This window comes from Zophobas morio, unplaced genomic scaffold, assembly GCF_036711695.1.
Source record: "Zophobas morio isolate AGI-343-1 ecotype UQ-CSIRO unplaced genomic scaffold, CSIRO_AGI_Zmor_V1 ptg000030l, whole genome shotgun sequence".
Classification (NCBI taxonomy): domain Eukaryota; kingdom Metazoa; phylum Arthropoda; class Insecta; order Coleoptera; family Tenebrionidae; genus Zophobas; species Zophobas morio.
In genome coordinates this window covers 18,749,495-18,771,780 of record NW_026972135.1, presented here as the reverse complement: position 1 = coordinate 18,771,780, position 22,286 = coordinate 18,749,495, and the positions used below count along the sequence as shown (strand labels likewise).

General features: G+C 32.2%; 1 protein-coding gene across 1 annotated transcript in view; it reads left to right on the top strand.

Annotated features, from left to right (window-relative positions):
• LOC135138326 (nuclear pore complex protein Nup88) overlaps positions 1-22,286 on the top strand; it is a 123,835-nt gene that overhangs the window by 66,357 nt on the left and 35,192 nt on the right. Inside the window, exon 2 of the mRNA XM_064068278.1 lies at positions 16,251-16,420. Coding sequence (XP_063924348.1) covers positions 16,251-16,420 — 170 coding nt within the window. The remainder of the gene's footprint in view (positions 1-16,250; positions 16,421-22,286) is intronic.

Sequence of the window (22,286 nt, the reverse complement as noted above, 5' to 3'; positions counted from 1 at the left end):
CGTTGCTAACTTTTCTTATTATTATCTTCGGTAAATGATAACATGCGTGCTTTAGTCTTAAATAACTTTACGAAACTTGGAATAAAGGAAAAATTGGCTTCCGAACTTGGGCGTAATCAGAATGTTAACGCAACATTTTTTTCTGACGTAATAGGCGCTCCAGGTTAGTTGTATCATTAGTCGGTAAGGATTTTGATGTTGTGGCCTTGTTTTTCTATTTGAGTTTTATACATTAGTTTGATTAATGCGACGTTAAGGTTAACCCGGCGCATCCACCATTTTTAGTTACATTTCTCCAATTTAGATAAGATATTCGCTTTTTCTTTGTCTTCAACTTTTAAATATCTATTAATGTATTATTTCAAAAATAGAAAGAATTTGTAATTTTTCGTTTTGTCGCGTATTCTGCTATTTTATTAGTTTTAATATTGTTGCAATATTTTTAAATTTCATTTATTTTTTCAGTTGCTCTGTATTAAATTATATTACACACAATACATGCATTGCTTTATAACACAGATTTTCGGAATTAAATATTCCATGTATTTATGTATTTACTTTAAAATTCAAAAAGAGACACTTTTTTCTATTCTTTTGAATTTGTTTTTTATATAAAAATTATTTAATACTTCTCTACATCACAAACTCTAGATGAAAGATGTAACAAATTCTAGTTTTTCTTCCTCTATTAAGCAGACATCGTGGCAAAAAACTAACACAAATGAATAATTTCAGATTTTGCAAACAATTGAAGCAAAAAACTAACACAAGTGAATAATTTCAGATTTTGCAAACAATTATTTTAATACTTGGTCATGGCCTCGTGGGCAAGCAATATATGCTGAATTTAATGTACTTTTTTTAATATAATTTCGTAATTATTTTGTTTTCTACAATAGAACGAATGAAATTATTTTATAAAATATCAGTCTAATTTCTCTCGAAAATTCCTGCTACCAAACTTATTAGCACAACCCAAAGTTTTTTCGCGTAAATCCCTGTGGCCAGTGTAAAAAAAAATTGGTCGAAGACTATAAGTACATCAAATCCAGCTGTTTCGAAAAATTATGAGATTTGAAGATGTAAAGGTAAAGAAGCGTTTGCTTCCAGTAGTTATTCTATTACAAAGTTTTGCGATGACGTCATCAACATTTTTGCAAAGACAGGTGTATCAATTTGATTAGATACAGTGTAATACTTACTAATAATAACAGTACTGTATTCCCAAATTTTCGAGAAAATGGATTGAGTCGCTCTTGAATTTTGATTTAATCAATAAAATAACGAAACAATTTAATCACGTCCACCCTGTGTAGTAGCAGATGTGCAGCTCAACTGAAAAGTATTTATAAGTACTCGTAATTTAAGACAAATCGTCGCCTGAGTACTTGTTTGATCTACAGACCAGAGCGCGCTCAGGCCAATGTCGACTCTAAGCGTTCAGAAGCGATTTGGTTGTGTTGGAGTGTAATTTGTGCGGGAAATAGTTGTTTTATACTAGCAAAACGTCTTAAATTAAGAATATTATTGAAATCGTAATAATCCAATGAATTTGTTTAGGGAAATTGTAATTGTTTTTATGTTTTGGACATTGTGTTCTGATTTGTATGAATTTTTAAATGTTTTTAGTGTACATTGTATGATATTGGCACTGAGAAAAAAAATGAAAAATTAAAATAATCGGAAATTTGAAAAATCTAGAAATCTAAAAATCGAAAAACCAAAATGTCAAGAAATCGAAACATTAAAAAATCGTAAAACCAAAAAAATTGAAAAATCGAAATATCGAAGAACTGAAAATGGAAAAATCCAAACATCAGATAAATCGAAAAAATTTAAAATTCAAAAATCTAAAATTTAAAAACCGAAAAACGAAAAATCGAAACTCCCAAATTTACATAATCAGAAAATTGAAAAATCGAAAAACCGAAAATCCGAAAAGTAAAAAATCAAAAAACCGAAAAATCGAAAAATCAAAAGATCGAGTAATCGAGGAGTCGAAAAGTCGAACAATTGAGAAACCGAAATAGGCCAAAATCGAAAAATCGAAAAGTTAAAAATCGAAAAAATTGATAAATTGAGAAATTGACAATCAAAACATCGAAAAATCCAAATCTCGATAAATCGAGAAATTAAAAAATTTAAAAATTCGAAAAATTGAAAAATTGAGAACTCAAAAAAAAACAAAAAGTTAAAACTTGAAAAATTGGAAAAGTAAAAAAATAAAAAAACCGAAAGACCGAAAAATGGGAAAAACGGAGAAACCGAAATGGGCCTAAATAAAAAATCGAAAAGTTATAAATTGAAAAACTGATAAATCGAAAATTTGAAAAAAAAACGATAAATTGAAAAACGGAAAATCTAAAACCGGGAAGTCGAAAAATCGAACATTTGAAAAAACAAAAAATTGTAAAACAGAAAATCTCAAACTGGGAAGTCGAAAAATCGAAAGATTAAGAAATCGAAACATTTGAAAAATTCGAAAACTTGAAAAATTGAAATATCGAAGAAATGAAATGAACAATCCAGAAATCGAAAAATCTATAATTTAAATATTGAAAAATTAAAATATCAAAAATTGAAAAATTTAAAAAGTAAAAAAAAATCGACACATCGAAAAATTCAGAAGTCAAAAATCTAAAAGTCAAAGAATCGAAATATTGAAAAATCTCAAAACTGAAATATCGAAATACTGAAAAATCCAAAAACTGAGAATGTAAAAAGTCGAAAAATTGAGAAATCCAAAAATCAAAAAAGTGAAGGCGAAAAATCGGAACCTTAAAAAATTGAAAAATCGAAAACCTGAAAAATGTAAAAACTGAAGAATTGAAGTAGGAAAATCGAAACACTCTAAAGTCAAGAAATGGGAATCGATTAATTGAAAAAAGGGAAAATTGAGAGTTTATAAAGCCAAATTTGAAAAATTGAAAAATTAAAAATTTCAAAAAACGAAATTTCAAGAATAGAAAATCTAAAACCAGGAAGTCGAAAAATCGAGAGATTAAGAAATCCAAACGTTAGAAAAATTCGAAAACTTGAAAACTTGAAATATCGAAGAACTGAAATGAAAAATCTAAAATTTAAAAATCAAAAAATTGAGAAATCGAAAAATCAGAAAAGTGATGTCAAAATATCGAAACCTTAAAAAAATCGAAAAATTGAAAAATCAAAAACCTAAAAAATCTAGAAATTGAAGAATTGAAGAACAGGAAAATCGAAACACTCTAAAAGTCAAGAAATGGGCATCGATTGAAAAATCGAAAATTTCAAAAAACGAAAATTCAAAAACAAAAAATCTAAAAATCTAAAACCAGGAAGTCGAAAAATCGAAAGATTAAGAAATCTAAACATTTGAAAAATTCGAAAACTTGAAAAATTGAATTATCAAAAAACTGAATTGAAAAATCCAGAAACTGAAATATCGAAAAACCGAAAAATGAAAGAAAAACTCAGAATCTAAAAAATTAAAAAATTGAGAAATCGAAAAATCAGAAAAGTGAAGCCAAAATATCGAAACCTTAAAAAAATCGAAAAAGTGAAAAATCAAAAAACTTAAAAATCGAAAAATTGAAAAATTGAAGAACTGGAACATCGAAACAGTCAAAAGTAAAGAAATGGGAAATTTGAAAAGTCGAAATATTTAAAAATCGTGAAATTGAAGAGGAAAAAAAAACGTAAAACTAACATCAGAAAATTGAGAAATCGAAAAACTGAAAATCTAGAAATTGCAAAATTGAGAAATTGTATAATCCAAAAATTTAATAATAAATAATCTGAAAAATCGGAAAACTAAAATTTCTAAAAACTCAGAATTCGAAAGTTGAAAAAGCAAGAAATCGAAAAGCCGAATAACCGAAAAATCTCAAAGTAGAGGATAAAAATTCAACGCGGATTCTTAAACCGCAAGTTCAAGACTATGTTACTTTTTAACATTTAAAGTATTAGTAGTAAAGTTATTTTTTTTTTATTATAGATGCATGTACATACCTGAATAATTTGTTTTCTCCTGGAAATTATGGTCGAAATCGGTTAGGATGTGTACCAAATCACGGATTACGTGTTATAGATCAAATCGTTTCTGAACTCTTAGAGTCGACATTGGCCTGAGTGCGTTATGGTCTGTAGATCAAACAAGTTCTCACACGACGAAATAGCGATAACGCTTGTCGAGATTGTACACGTGAGAGTGAAACAGAGAAACTAAACTAAACGACATTTTCTGCAAATTGCAATAACTGGATCACAATGCGATGATTAAGACTTTTTCATTGCTTCGACTTCCGCTTATTAAATAAAATTTTGATTTTCGAGATTGTAATTCACATTCAGTTAATTATAACTTGTCTAGGTCTAGGGGAGGCTCTGCCTCAGCTCAGAAGACAATGATATTCTGCAAAATTCTGCGATGACGTCATCAATTTTTTTAAGACTGATAAACAGCTATATTTTGATTAAAAATTTAACATGTTTGCAATAACTTTGAAACGCCTGCAAGATTTGAAAAGATTCGATTTACCAGTTCCTGATTTAATCCATAAAATACACTGACAAACAAAAAAACCCGGACTCTTGAATTTTTTGGTCACAATTTTGTAAAAAATTTCCAAAAAGTAAAACTTTAATGTATTCATTAACCGAAAACATTACTTTATTACACTTTTCTCTTGCACGTTTGTACCGGTACGGTAAAAAACTTGTCGAGAAACATGATCTTACTCTATTTTAATGCACGTGATTAATTTTTGACAGTTTTGACAGTGACAACTGGAGAATGATATGATGTGTCAAAGGTGCAGTAATAACATCCATATAATCACAGCCAATTCAAATTCCTTTTCTTTTCGAACACTCAATTAAAAAAACTAAAAATGAAAAAAAAAGTTTTGTTGATATATGTTCCGCATACATACAGTGAGGTAAGGACCAAAATCCATTGAGAAAAAAAAAAACAAAAAGTAACCGGATAACACAATACATATTATTTTGAAGGAGTTAAGTTAATGTTTATCATAATGTGCACACACGAAGGGGCATCTTAAGGTTTTTATTTTATTCTATTAAGTGCGAAAACACCCCTGAAGAGTTTCATTTGAACCAAAATCTAAATATATCGAAATTAACCTGAGAAAAAAATACTGTTTTTGTTACGCCACTGTAGTGCCTTTTTAATTTGTCCCTTCGGCAAACAACCCTGAATGTGACGAACGGTACAGGGGGTGCAATACCTAAATATATTAAAAACGTAACGCAAAAATTCCTTAATAAAAAAATCGTCCACGTAGCGCCCGGCACCTACTTAAAATTTTCCACCTTGTTCATCTGAAATATCTGCAAATAGCTGTAGTAACGTTCGCCACCCTCCCCGTTCTTAATAACCTCCCTTTATTTTTAATTCTCGCCGAAAGCAGACATCACATTTCAAGCCTTATTAATCTCCGCGGAATATTTTCAAGAATAAAAAATTAAAACCCAAAGCATAATGTTTTGTGTTAACGGGGGGCGAGGGATGATGCTGCCCGGTCGCCTACCCCCTGAATATATTAATTGAACGACTGTGCATTTTTCTTTAAAGCGCGACAACAGTTTTTATTGTTAATCTCACTTAATAACTCACGGAGCGCCTCGTTCGCTCCCTCTCCAACTTTCGCGCTCCCCCGGCAGAAGTACGACAGAGAGGGCGCAACCGGAACGTTTGGGGTTTTTTCCCCGGCCCAGCGAAATAAGTTGGTATGAATTAGTCAACAACTTTTAAAGTCGGCAAATGTAAACTGCCACTTTTTATTTGGCATGCTCGAATTATTTGCATAATATTGTTCGCAATCCTCTTTTAAACTCGGGGAGTGACCGTTTTTACCATTCGACGTCTTTGTTCTTTTTCCGCTGGGAACAAATCGTCAGAAGTGGGATCGACGATTCTTTTCAAACGAATGCAGTATTTATTAATGACGACGTGTTTTACAATTGCAAACAATGTTTTTTTAGGTAACGAGAGCCCTCGCCGGAGAAGGTTTTGTTTTTGCGGAACTTGAATGCTCACAAACTGTTCACTTTGCTGGATTGAGACTTTTTTTCAGCGCTACGAAATTTTTAATACCGGAGGAATTGACCTTTAAGAACACTGAAATTTATATTACGTCTTTGAAATACAAGTTTTACATTACGAATTGCCATTATTGTTATGGCTTTAGTCCCAAGCCCCTGGGAACACGGTTTGCTTACTATCACGTACAGATCTAAATAAACTCCTTTGTTTATTTTAAAAACATTAGTTGTGGAAAATAAATCCTTGAAATTTGCCGAATTTTGATCAATAAATTGTAAACTATCGTAATAGAAGTACTTTAACACGCAACCATAGGTTTTTGAAAGTTTGTCTTTGATGGTTGCATTTTCAAATTAATGGTAATCTGACAAGACGAAAATTCCATCAATTGTATCAACGACGAATCTTTAAAAACCCCTAGATTTTTTGAATTGTTTTTCATTGCTCTGTCGATAGTACAAGAATGAGCCAAATGGGGTAAAAACTTAAAGCTTACTGCTAGTATAAGAAAAAAAAAATATTTACACCAAATTTACTTCTCCTGTAACACGACCAACACTTTACTTATCAGAGGAAATTTTTAAAACCATCATAAAGCCAGTTGCTATACCTTTGAGTCTTCTGGGGTATTCAATACATTTTCAAAATGTATTATCTGTATTATTAACGGACTTCTTGTTATGAAATTGAATTTTTTTTTAAACAACTTATCATCATCTTTTTTAACGTGTTCATAAAATTTTTCATTACATTTTTTCAAGTTATATCTTAATTGCTTATGCAAATTTCGGAGCACAGTTTTTACCACTGTTTCATTTGCAAAACACGAGAAATTACAGAGAAACGTTGTCGAGTTTTTTTTTTTCTATTTCAGAAATGAAATACAGCAAAAGCAATTTCTTCAACAAAAGCTGTGTTTTTCAACAAAGAAAAAACTGGACAATGTTTGTGCTGTCATTTCTAGATCGGGAAAAAATATATATGTATACTATAAGTACATATGTTTAACTTGGACATTTATGGTGGTTGACCAGAATACGCGGTAGATAAAAAGTGCAGTTTTGTTAAAAAAAAAAAAAAACAAATTTGATGGATTTTGTTTCCTCAAAACAGGAGAGGACTAATTATTATTTAAGATATACAATGGAGAAAAACATTGTGGATATTATGATGGAATGATTAGCAAATTTTAGTTGTAAAAAGTAGAAGTAGTAGAAGTAGAATCCAACAAATTCCGCTTCTTAGAAAAGTTAAAGAAAATTGGTGTTTTCTGATAACCTTTACATAGTAAAACCCAGGGGTATAAATAACACATCGAACCCCCTGCGTCCGCAGATATGAAATGTATTAAAAGCAAATAACCAACGGGAAATACTATATTATTATCAGTGTACATACTTAACTTCAATTGTTTATGTTTATATATCGACAGAATGTCACGTAAAAATTTATATAATTCGAATGAGTGGTCTCCTCAAAACAGAAGACTAAAATTATTAATTAAGCCACAATGGAACAAAATGTTTTGAATGCGATTATTATTACTTTTATTAGATCATAATTAAATAAAAACGTGGGTATTCCCACATTTTCTTAATTTGGGCCACGTTGAAATCAGTTTGATTTGAATGAGTTTGTCTTTTCCAACAAGACTAAAATTATTAATTAAACCATAATCGAACAAAATGTTCTGGATGTTATAACTCTTATTTTATCATTATTATACCGGGTGTCTGGAAAATGGCGGGCTAACTCTTCGCTACGCTCTTAACAATCAACTGGTGAGTTTGGGAAAAATAGTAAAATAATTCCTTCTCACATTTTGGTGTAGTTATAACGATTTTAAAATTGATTCTTTTGCTACGTTTAATAATTAAACAACTATTCGTTATCACAATAACTAGTAATAAATCTTTTAGTTCATATTTCTAACGCCCATGATTATGTTTAATTACCATTTCAGTTAAAATATACAATAAAGATATGGTTGTGTTGTTTTTGTAATAATTTGATAAAATTCTATTTGACAAAAATGTTTGACGTATCAAAAATTGTCAAAGTTTTCAAAACCCTACGTTTAAAATGTTGGCAGCTAATTTTAGCGCCCCGTATTTTATTTTCGAATAAATTTAAAGGAATCTGGTGTTTTGTTGTTGAATGAACTTGAAAAAATCTTTTGAGCTATTAGTGTTCTATTTTTGGAAAAATCTGACCTGACCTGTTTTTGAGTTATTTTTTGGACTCCGTTTTTTTATTAATCTTGAGCTTTAATAATAATAATAATGATGATTTATTGACGGCAAATTTTAGCCTTTACATACATAAAAAGATACATAATAACTATTAGTAACTAATTATACAAAATGCGGCGCAGTGTCGCCTTAAAATTATTGAAAGTGTCATTAAAAAAATCTACGTTGGCTGAAACTAGATTACAAGCTAACAATATACTATTGAGAGGCGAGTACAATGCATAATATTGACCGTAAGTTTCAATATAAAACAAAGGAACTTTACGAACTGCATATTGGGGCACATTAAATTTAAGCGTATGAAGAATTGATGGTGCATCACATATGTTATTAAGAAGCTTGAACATGAAACAAATTTTAAAAAATTCCCTACGATCACATAAGTTATTTAAACCTACATAAATTTTGCACAGTTTAGGGGAGCCTCTAACACCATAAGGAAGCGAGCGCATTATAAATGTAATATATTTATTCTGGACAGATTCAATTCTATCAATATGTGTCTTATAAAATGGTGACCAAACGATACAGGCATATTCTAAGATTGACCTAACATACGTTGTGTATAGAATATTTAGTGTTCGTAAATTTTTAAAATCTCTCCCATATCTTTTGATACAGCCAAGTGCTCTGTTAGCTCTTGCAATTACATTATCTATATGAGCCGCAAATGTTAACTTGCAATCTAAAATGACACCGAGATCTTTAATGGTAGTTGAAACTTTTAGTTTATTATTATGCATGAAATAAACAGGAGATGACGATGATATTTTTTTACTAAATTTAACGATATGACATTTTTCACTGTTTATGATCATGAGATTTTCGTCACACCATCGAAGCAATGAAACTATATCACTCTGCAGGAACATTGTATCATTAAGGCCCTTGATAACCCTATATATTTTTAAGTCATCAGCAAATAAGCTAAAAGCACAGACAAAGTTATTACCAATATCGTTAATGAACAACGAGAACAAAAACGGTCCTAAAATTGACCCCTGGGGGACACCAGAAGGTACATGTCGGAAACTTGACAAACTTAGACCCAGTTTAACTTGCTGGCATCTATCACAGAGATAACTTTTGAACCACCGTAAGAGAGAGCCACAAATACCATAAGCGTTTAACTTCTTTACTAAAATACTGTGATTAATTTTATCAAACGCTTTGCTTAAATCGGCATAAATAGCATGAACCTCAAACCCAACACTCATGGCTTCAATTAACTCATTCGTAAAACAAAGTAAATTAGTGACAGTAGACCGTTTGTTAATAAATCCATGTTGGTATGGAGTAATAATATTTTTATATACGGTAAAACATTTATTGTACACAATTGATTCAAATAATTTACTTGGTGTAGACAGAATCGAAACTGGACGATAATTTTCAACATGGTGTTTACTGCCAGATTTGTGTACTGGTACTACATGTGCTTTCTTCCATAACATGGGAAATTCACCAGACTTTAGAGACAAGCTAAATAATAAGCTTCTAGATATTCCCGCATTCCTGGAAACTTCCCTCGTCCCAGAACTACAGCCCAACAACTCCCGAGGAATGGAATAATCCAAAAACGAAAATTGAGAAATGAAAAAATTTTTACAATCGAAAATTGAAAAACCAAAAAATCGAAATCCGAAAAGTCGAAAGATCGATTGAAATCGAAAGATTGAAAAAAACGAGATTTTGAAAGATACCCAAAATTTAAATGTTGAAAAACTAAGAAATCGAAAACTTAAAAAATCGAAAAACTAAGAATCAAAAAACTATAATTCGAAAAATCTACAGTTAAAAAAATTGAAAATCTAAAAATCGAGAAATCGAAAAATCCCAAAACTGAAATGTCGAAAACTTGAAAAATCTAGTAATCAAAAAAATTGGTCTAAAGAGTTTAGACAGTACTTCCCTCGCTGTCGGAAACTTGACGACTGCATGCCTATTGTGTTTTTTTTTCTCATTACATTTTTGTAGTGGGAATTTAAAAAAAAAATTGCGCTGACGTCATCAACATTTTTGCAAGGACACGTAAATCAGTTGGGATAGATCTAGTGTAATACTAAGAATAAAATTATTGTATTCCCAAATTTTCGGGAAAATGAATTGGGTCGTTTTGAATATTGATTTGTTATAATCAATAAAATAACGAAACAATTTACTCACGTATACGGCGCCGGTGTGTAATATGTAGAGAGCGGATTTCTGTCGGGCTAGGCAAGGCCAAACTCGGTACGGCTCGTACGGGATGCGAATTCATTGCGGTTGCGGACTGCACTTCGTTTACTTGAGATTAGAATAACGCTGTTTCGTTGCACTCTGCTGTTAATTCCCGTTCTCATTTACTTAGCCGTTTGATTAATAAATCGTTAATTATATTTATGGAATTAGTACTGATTAAATTCAGTGATTATCTATTACCCGCTACTGAGTCCCGGCGATCCAGCGCGTCCCCACCTATAATCGTGACGTAGCCCGACAAAAATCCGCTGTCTAGTAATATGAAAGGCAACTGAAAATCGTTTATGTATAAACATTCTTAATTTAAGATGACAAGCGTAACAGCATACGTGAGAGTCAAACAGAGAAACTGTAAACAAAACGACCATCGGTTTTATTGCTTCGACTTCCGCTTGTTATATAAAACATTGAGTTATATTTTAATTCTTGACGGTGAAATTCACAATTGGTTGATTATAAACATGTCTATTTCACATTCGCGGAACCAAGTGAGCGCATAAAACAAATGCAGGTCTGTAATGTTAAAGTCGATGTAAATAAGCGTGCTACCCTTATGTTTCAACCGAGTTTTTCCTTTAACAAATTTTGTGTCTACCAAATTGGGTTGGTTGGGATGTAATACTAATAATAAGTGTTGCCTTTAATTTAATCAATTAAATAAATTGACTTCATTAATTTTTTTGAACCACCTCTTAAGAAAATCTAAAAAATATGAATGGAATGATAAATCACAAGTACAAACTCATCATATTTTTTGCATTTTAGATAGGATTTATTCAGCAAAATTTAAGGGTGACGTCATCAATTTTTTTAGGAGGGATGAACAAATACATTTTGAACAAAAGTTTACCATGCTTATAATAACTTTAAAATATTCCCAAGATTTGAAAGCATTCGGTTTTGTAATTCCTGATTAAATCGATAAAATAAATTCACGCCTTCATTAATTTTTTTGAGTCACCCTGCATATGCAAATCCAAAAATATGAATGGAATGATAAATCACAAGTACAGACTCATCATATTTTGTACATTTTATTCGGCAAACTTTTGAGCTGACGTCATCAGTTTTTTGTAGAAGATAACCAAATATATTTTGACTAAAAATTTATTATGCTCTTTATAACCTTAAAATATCTGCAAGATGTCAGAGCATTCCGTTTTGTAGTTCCTGATTAAATCAATAAAATATATTTACGCATTCATTAATTTTTTTGAGTCACTCTGTATATGCAAATCCAAAAAATGTGAATGGAGTGATAAATGACAAGTACAGACTCATCATATTTTGTACATTTTAGATATGATTTATTCGGCAAACTTTCGAGCTGACGTCATCAAGTTTTTGGAGGGGATAAGCAAATATATTTTGACTAAACATTTATTATGCTCTTTATGACCTTAAAACATCTGCAAGATTTCAGAGCATTCGGTTTTGTAGTTTCTGATTAAATCAATAAAATATATTTACGCATTCATTAATTTTTTTGAGTCACCCTGTATATGCAAATCCAAAAAATATGAATGGAGTGATAAATTACAAGTACAGACTCATCATATTTTTACAGTTTAGATAGGATTTATTCGGCAAACTTTCGAGCTGACGTCATCAATTTTTTGGAGGGGATAAGCAAATATATTTTGACTAAACATTTATTATGCTCTTTATGACCTTAAAACATCTGCAAGATTTCAGAGCATTCGGTTTTGTAGTTTCTGATTAAATCAATAAAATATATTTACGCATTCATTAATTTTTTTGAGTCACCCTGTATATGCAAATCCAAAAAATATGAATGGGGTGATAGATCACAAGTGCAGACTCATCATATTTTGTACATTTTAGATATGATTTATTCCACAAACTTTTGAGCTGACGTCATCAAGTTTTTGGAGGGGATAAGCAAATATTTTTTGACTAAAGATTTATGATGCTCTTTATAGCCTTAAAACATCTGCAACATTTCAAAGCATTCTGGTTAGCAGATTAAAAATTAAATTTCAAAATGTTGTTTTATAATTTTGATTTTTTTTCCAAAAATCTGGACGTTTCGGGTAAAAACTGAATTCGGAGTCGTAAACTACATGTGTAGGACTATGTTATTTTATACAATTGAAAACCCATTTACTATGTACAATTTTGAAGTGACGTCATCGCATTAGTGGTGGGGATGATTAGACAAATTTTGGTTAGCGTTTTACCATCTACATGATATTCTTAATATAAGTACAAAATTTCACAACAATCGGTCGAGTACTTTCGGAGATTATCTGTCTAATAAAAATCCGGGACGGCAGACGGACAGACGGACAGACGGACGGACAGACGGACAGACGGACAGACAGACGGAAATGGGAGACCTATTTCTTCGTCTTCTAGGGGTCATGAAAGATCGAGAAAACGTAAAAGTAGAGACTCGGCCGACGGACTCGATTACAATACTTCCTTTGCTTACGCTCGGGAAGTAAAAATTAAAAGTCGAAAAATTTTAAAATTTGAAAAATTAAAATATGTACATAGCCACTAAAAAATTTAAAGATCGGGAATTCGAAACATCAAGAAATCGTAAATTCAAAAAATGGAAAAATCGTGAGTATAAAATTTCTTTATTATTTATTTATTTATTCCTGGAAAGAATTTGACAGTACTTGGAGCCTCTAGTGTCTTTTTTATAATAATTTAATTAAATTTCTTAGAGAGTCATTCTGCAAAATCAGTCCTAACAGGTATTAACCCCACCCACCCGCCCTCTTTTTTCTTAGAGGGTATATAATTTGCCAAAATCAGTCTTATCTTGGCAGTTACTAGCCCCGCCCACCCACCCTCTCTTTTCTTAGAGGGTATATTATTTGCCAAAATCGATTTTGTCTTGGCAGTTACTACTACTACTGGTTGTTATGGTTATTGTCCTAAAAAAAAAAAATAAAAAGTCGATTTACTAAGAAATCAGAAAGCAAGACGGAAGTATTCACGTATTACTGAAAATTTAATCGGCCATTTTCCAGACACCCGGTATAAAGACGTACGTATTCGTTGCATTTTCGAAACAATGGAGTGAGTCCTTGTTAATTTTACCAAAAAAAAAGCAACATGTATAATTCCAGTCACAGCGTTATACCTATGCAAGGAAAAAAAGGTAAGGCCAAGTTCGGCGTCGAACCCACAGTCGCAGTACCGCAAGGTCGCCGTTCTCTCCGATACACACACTGGACCACGAAGACGTACAAACCATGTTGGGAATAAAACGTTATTATATAGTTTCCGCAGTTCGAATTCGGTTTTATGATAGTATCCCATTGTGTAAAAGTTAACTTCCTTAACAATAGATTACTACTGTCTATGATGTGACAGTCATAAATAAGAATTTAATCATTATACAGTATAATTTTAACGACATGGTTAAATCCTTTATTTATGACTGTCCCATCACCGGCAGTAGTAACCTGTTGTTAAGGAAATTAACTTTTACACATCATAAAACCCAATTAGAACTGGGGAAACTATACCTTGTAAAACTGAAAGTAAATTCGTACACTACAACTATATGATTATATTTTGGTGTAACATTCAAATCATTTTAAAATACCATTCATTAAAATGACGTGATCATGTTGGTGTGGATGATTAGCCAAATTTTGGTTTGGCTTTTAACCATCTACATGATATTTCTAATATACATACAAAATTTGACAATTGGTCCAGCAGTTTCGGAGATTATGTATCTAATTAAAGTGGATACAGACACCAGACAACCAGACAGACAGACAGACAGGCAGACAGACAGACGAAAACGGGAGACTGGTTTGTTCGTACTGTAGGGCTCATGAAACGTCGAGAAGGCCCTACTATAATACTTTTTTAGCTTATGCTCGGTAACTCGGTAACTAAAAAGAAATGTTGGTTGAAGCGATATATACTTAACAATCTTTTGTGAGGTTATTGTTTTTTTTTGTCTAGACAAATTAATGAATTCGGATATCTTTGATAGGCAAAACTAAAAATAGCATTCATTAAATTCAAGAAATAGAAGGAAGTCATGTTTAAAATCATTTGTAACGTATTTTTTTGGACATAGACCTATCAATTTCTAGTAAACAAAATAAAGATTGAATATGATATGTCAGATACACGAATAAAGTACAGAATCTTAGGGCATATTTAATTTTTATTTAATTTAAAGTACACACACTAGCTACAATATAATGAGTGCGTGGAAAAGATTTAATTTTATATCAATTATAAAAGTACTTGCCTTGAGATAAGTATATTTGGGTATAATTCCAAAGGTAACAGCAATAACTATTGATCAACCCTGTGATATATTCTGTACAAGTTTCAATTTTTTTTCTTACATAAAACTCGTTTAGTTCTACGGTATGTTTTATTTATTACTTTGGTAATAATAAATTAGATATTAGTTGACATCATCAATAAAACATATCAAAAACTGACGACTCGACGCTTGACAGATCAGTATACAATTTCGCGTAATTTGCTTAACGAAAATTATACCTTGTATCACTAGCAGAGAGCACAGGAAACGGATCCGTGTAACGAATGTGGGTATTCATGGAGAATGGAGAATGTGAAAGAATTACTTTCCCGCTTAGGTCGCTGTTGTCTGAATAAAACACCAACAGTTTGTCTCAGTTAATTAAAACTAAACTGATCGTTAATGGTCTAGTCTTCACTCTCAATCAAAATCTTCATATTATCCGCATCTGAACTTCTAATAATGTGTTCATTTTCCACATAAATATTAAAATGGATCATTAATTTAGACTATAAGAAACGTAACTCTTAAAATTCACCCTTGGGATGCGCCATAATATCTTAGGTATTTGGAAAAAATAATTAACTAGTAAGTGAGCATTCGACTGATACAATACTCATTTACATAATGTCGTATAATTTCAATTCGAAAATAGTATTGTTAAGTCTAATCTATGAAACCTAAAAGATCATTGCCAAACTGCTGATTTAAATCCTCCAATACCTCCTTTATGCGGCGAAAAAAGAATAATCGTTCCGTATTTATATTTTTTGCAAAGTGCGCCGCCAACAAAATTGATAAACGGCCGGCAATTAAGTGGAAAAATTCAAGCCGGGCGACCGCATCGTTTTATATCCTGATATTGATGCATAAAAAATAAGGAGATCGCCCCGTACTAATCCCGGTTATTGCCTAATTTAAATCGGGCCCGGGAAAAGCGGGCGTATAAATTATTGAAATTATTATATTAAAAAATCCATCTAAGAAGTCAAAGAAGCTATTATCCACGACCGTTTTGCCGTTAACTAAGAGCTATTTTTCCACGGCCCGAGGCTTTTTCGGTCTCGTAAAAATAGATTTAAAATTAACGAACGACTTACACTCCCCCTGGAAAAACGACTCGCTGTGTATCGGCAAGGACATTGTGGAAATTTCGAACGTAATGGAACTTTGCTACTGCATTTAAGAGGAAATATATACATACAACGCGATACTGTGACGTAACACCGAATGAAATGCTGAGTCGCTAAAGTTTCACCTGCTCTCAGCCTGGTTTTACACCTTAATAACATTAATTAATCTCATGAGTTTTGCAATTTTTGATGAATACCATACTATAGCTATAAAAATAATAATTAATACTTTACTATATCGTCAACGGTTTCAAAATACAGTTAAAAAGAAAACTTATATTAGTAAGCTAACAATATTGTTGTTTCAGAACTTGCTGCCGCTGCTGCCCGTCCTTTTCCAGCCGGAATTTTTGGTGGCCAACGACACCGGCACGCTTCTGATAGTGGCGGGATCTTCCGGTATTCTGGTTATGGAGCTTCCTGCGCGTTATCCTCCTTACGGCGCCTTCGAGAACAACAAAGACGTAGTTTACTGCAAGTAAGTAGCACTTGCCAACAATTTCGGAAATCGATGGAAAGAAGAAAACGCCAAACCAAAACGCAATCTTTTTTAATCAGTTTACTTGAGCATAATCGCGAAATCTGGCCGGAATTGAAGCGAACAGAACCGGCGCGGAAGGAACGAACGGCTCTTACACACCATTAAACAGACCACCACTATATTTCTAATTACTTTCCGGAGGATTTTTTAATTTTTTATCGTCGGTCTGGGTTAGTTCCACTATAGAAATCTGAATATCATGCGATCGGGATAATTGAAGCCGTGTCGTGTGAAGTCAAGCCGTATAACCGTGCCAAAATCATGGCGTAATGTGTACTTTACTGTATGACAGTTAATTTAATTTTTAACGCTACCTCTATTCTTTTAATGATTCATAGGTGGCTCAATTGAAAAAGTGCCAATTTATCAAATCTGGTACAGTACAACGAAGTTCGACCGCTTCTTATTCACAAAAATTATAACTAGTGATTCAATAAAATTTGTATTATTTTTGTAACATCGTAATAGGGCCCATTTCACGAATCATTGATTCGATGATTTCTCGACCTCTCATACCTCCTAGAATATGAAAAAGTGTCTTGCCTGTTTCCGTCTGTATATCGTCGGTTGTGGATTTTATTGGACAAATAACTTCCGAGAGTACTGAACTGATCGTGATGAAATTTTATATATTTTAAAAATGTCATATAGATAGTAAAGTTCTGACTAATTTTGATTCTATCGTCTCAAAATTTTGATAAGCAAATCCTATTTAAAATGTGCAACATGAGGTATTTGGTGTATGATTTAATATACCCACCTTTTTTACCTTGCGCCTGTAAGTTTTTCAAAAAAAAAAAATCTGAATTGTGCAGCAATATATTACGATTTAACTTAGCAACAACCAACTCGATTGCTCTAAAATATTACACATACTTTAAGGTTATCATGAACGTGATAAATGGTTGTCATTCATTTGTTGATCCCTTCCAAAAACTTGATGACGTCATCTTAAAATTCTGTTAGTAAATTTGACTTGAAATTTATAGTGTGACACTCCTTTATTCGCGTATTCAAATTTTAAACGACAGAAACACCGCTCATTGTTAAAAAATGAGATTTATAACAGCAAATTTTACAGTTTGTACGCAATATAGAAAGGCACTTTTTTGAAATTTGCGGAAAATTGATTTATTAAGTACAGAACAACAAACAAAATTTATTTAATCATGTCTCTTATAAATTGAGGTAATGAAGTCTTCGGAAAAGTCTATGGTGGTCGTATCCGAACTGCGGTGCAAATTTTGCTTAAATATCAGGTACGTGGATACTTCTGACCGAATTGTGGTTGGCTCTCGAACTGTAAGAGTTTAAGGGGTTCTGACATTGCTCTTAAAGCGATTGAATGAATTGAAGAAGTGTAGAAACATCATTTAATGCTTTAAATTTAAATACTTTTTAGACTCAAACAATAAAGTGAATTTTTTACATAAAAACGAAAAACGATATATAGAAAAAAATGTGTTTTATTAAACGATTTCAGAAATTATATTTTTCGGAATTATACATTCAGTAATAATAACACCTTCCATCGATACAATTTATTAATATGTATGTATGTGATCAGCGATTTGTTTTTCGTAAACAACAGAATGGAAATGTAATCAAAGTCGATTTGTTGACAACAAATTTACTTACTAAAGTTATTTACTGAATTTGCGTAATGTTTTTGATTCATAATTTTGAGTATTAAATAACTGTATCCATCATTTAGGTACCTAGTTAAAGCGAGACAGCTAAAAATTTTACCGCAGTTCGGTTGCGGATTAAAAATGCACCACAATTCGAACAGGCCAGCGTATGGTATGCAGGTGTTTCATGAACAATATGTTTCGACTTGCAACGTTATATGTAATATAATTTTTTATAACTGTTTATACAGGGTATTTAAAAAATGAGCAAATTCTTGAAACAGCAGTGTTTTATTTATTGGAATAGACGTTATTATAAATAAATAAAAACAATTGGAACTTCAGATGTTGTAGTTTATCTAAGAAACTGTACTTGAATTGGTTGTGCTTCAGGGGCGTAGAGAGTTCTTAACTTTAGTGGTCCCTCGTTTCCGTCTGTCCATCTGTCTCTCTGTCTGTCTGATGTGTGTATGCTTTTTGATTAGGCACGTATTCTTCGAAACTACCGGACCAATTGTTGTCAGATTTTGTATGTATATTATGAATATCATGTAGATGGTTAAACGCTTGCTAAAATTTGTCAAATCAACCCTATCAATAATGTGATGACGTCACCTTAAAATTGTATATAGTAACTGTGTTTTAATTTGTATTAAATAACGTATTCCTACACGTGTAGTTTATGAATCCGTGCTGAGTTTTTACCCAAAACGTCCTGATTTAAAAAAAAAACTTCAAAACTGTATAATATTTTCCAATTTAACTTTGAAACCGCAAAACCGAATATTCTGAAGTTTTGTAAATATTTTAAGATTGTCGTAATCATTGTAAATCGTTAAGTCAAATTTATTCCTTTATGTGCTTCCAAAAAACTAATGACTTCATCTCAAAATGTTGCCGAATAAATCCTCTCTGAAATATGCAAAATATTATAAGTGTATACTTGTAGTTTATCAACGCGCTCATCTTTTTTAGAATTACTTCTACAGGGTGACTCAAAAAATTCATGAAAAAAATTTTGCCGAATAAATCCTACCCACAATGTGCAAAATATGATGAAATTGCTTATACAGTGTAATTCATAAAAATTAATGAATTAATCAATTTATTTTATTGATTAAGTCGGGAACGGCTCAATTCACTTTCCTGGAAATTTGGGAATACTATAATGCTATCATTAGTATTACACTGTACCTATCCTAAGAGATATTTTTATAATTTTTCGAAAAAGCTGAATTTATTTTATTGTACTTCAGGGGCGCTGTAAATTCTGTCGAAATCACTAACCTTACCTTACCCTACAAATAACATCTCAAAGCATATTATTCTTTGAATATTTAACCTTTTTCTGCAATGACATCATTAATTTTCTGGTGAAGATGAAAATTTTTAATTAATGTTCTGGAAACTAATTTCTGCACACTATGATGCATGATGAGATGCGAGTTAGTTAACAATATTTTGAGACTATAGAGTTTTTAAAGGAAAAGGAGAAAAAGGTGAGTAGACAAATTTGGAATACAGTAATTTGTAATATACACTACAATTTTAATATTCAAAGTAATCGGTTCGGCAGTTTTGAAAATTTTCTATTTTAGCTTGGTCAAATATAATTGATTCCTTATTTTTATTTATCTCGAAAAAGTCTTATTAAATATTGCAAAATTTTGTTTATTTGATGGACTTCACTGTCTCTAAGAATAATTCACTTTAAAATAAAGTAAATCGACAACAAAAATGTATTAATAAATTATATTTTTTCCTGAAACCACCCTATTTGCTGGAAAAACTGCAATAAGAAATGTAACAAGGAAAGTACAAGGATTGATCAGTAATAACTTTAGACCCATTTTTTAAATCTTTCTATGATGTATAGTTACCACCCGTAACCTTTTTAAATTCAAAGACGTTTTACTCTTTTTTGCAAATTCAGTGAATGCAATTTTTCACTATTGAAAATACCTTTTGAATGGATATTTTTTGTAATAATGTGTGACAGTCAACTAATACAAAAATTTTTACAAAATCTACCCAAAGAGACATAAAAAATACGTTCAAAGACAGCCATGGATTTTTGAAGATTTGTCTTTGCTTGGAAACTCATCTTTTCAGATTACCGTCAAATGAAAGTTTGAGTTGAAAACGCAACGATCAAAAACAAACTTTCAAATGGCTAACTTGCAATGCCCTATTTTATATCCTATATTTATAATTAGAACACCGTCGTCCTCAATTCACGACGTGAATATAAGAAAGGACGAGAGCTTAACGTATGATGGCTAAAACATTTTTCTTTTGTTTTACTTAAGACTATATCAACCTAACTAAGAAGAAAGGACGCGCTTGTTTGAACTGCAGTGATCCACATTTGAACATTTGTTGTAGTTTTGATCTTTGTTCAACGTATCTTGCAACATAGACTAATTTTTTAATTGGGTACGTGATATGAACTTCTTAAACATATTTTGCTTACTGCGCACTTCCATTAATGAACTAAGTAAACTTGTTAAGTTAAAAGAGGTGAACTGTTGCTGGACGTTGCACTGCTCCTTCCGTTGTATTTATTTGTATGAGAAGCTATGTTATAGTAGCGATCTCATAAATATCGGCTAGGGTTTTTGGGATTTTTCGGAAGTAATTAGGCAAGGTGTCTGTGAAGGGCTAAGCACCTTCTCATAAGCAGCCGCCGTACGAGAGAACTTCCAAACTGCAATTAGGAGCAAACGTTTAGTTACAATAAATTATAAAATATTTCTATACGGGGGAACTTTAAATAATGCCACTTTGGAAGCGCGGATAGGCCACGTAATGTATTCCCAACAAACTTCGCTAATATAACACCGGATTAACAGCAGTACCAAATATATACAGTGAAGCGACGAGCTTTAACAATTCTACTCATCTGCATAATAGTCATCATAAAACACACTCGACCATCGTCACCCTTTCGAAACGTTCGCGCCATCAATGACACCCCCTTTAATGAGCACACGTGAAAGCGGCATCAATAAAGAGTAAAGTTTGACGTCGCGCCGTTCGAAAGTTGAGGACCGCTGTTCCTCGAGAAACAATAAAGAGAGACACCTAATAATGTTAAAAAGGCCATAACGTACAGCTGTTATTATGTAAATAACGGTGCGTCGTCATATAATATGTCAAAGTTTTTGATTAGTTATCATTCGAGAACTGAGCGAGGCTTTTAAATTTATGGTAATTTCTATTTTAATTTTTTATGCCAACGACACCGGTTCCGTTCGGGAATTTAACTTTTTTTACGTGCTCGTTAATTTTTGACGGGCTCTCCTTAAGCCTTTCGGCACCCGATCGATGGACGTTCGAAAGCGCCCGATTTTCCGACCACATCATCACGTATTAATGCACCGTTTTGCATTTTGACGAGATGGCCGGCGAAAAAAACGGCGCGGTACTTGCGATGCTAATTTGTTTTCTTCGGGGAATGTCGGCGTCGTTGCAATAAAAACGCCAACTGAAGGGTGGACGGATGGACATAGCGGATCCGAAATGAGCCGGCCTCTGCTTGATGAGGATAAGTCCGAACGGACGCTTAGTATTCATGAAGGTGGGATAATACAGGCGCAATGGATAAAGTATTATACACAATGTAGAAGTTAATATTTCATACGGATGTGTTCTGGAAATAAAATGAATTATAACTTTAATGGTCTGATGTAGATATAAACTAATGGTGTGTGCGGTAAACGTTGGCTCGAAGAGAAAAATTCGCACTGAATGGTCAAGCTTAAAACTGTGGACGCTGTTTTCGGATGGAAAGGAAAATAAGAAAATTTGAGGCGATGAGTCAGCGTTGGTTACTGGCTTGAATTTAAATAATTGGTTATAACAAACGAAGTGACTATCCTGCTTTTTGTCGTTACCTTCTCATACAGACCGTATTGTGGAGGTCTTCTTTTAAGCGTGACAAACATAGTTTTCAAAGGACCAGAATATTTATGGCGCAGTAATAATAATTAGACGGGGAAGTAAGTAGATTTTATGAAAGTAGTAAAGTAAACAAAAAGATTATATTGTCGTGTGCACGACGTCGAACATACTCTTATACTACTATCAGCGATATCATGTCCACTGTTTGTTATCAAAGGCGTTATCAGAAGTAAAAAAAACAAACAACAATCATCAACCGCATTTAAAAA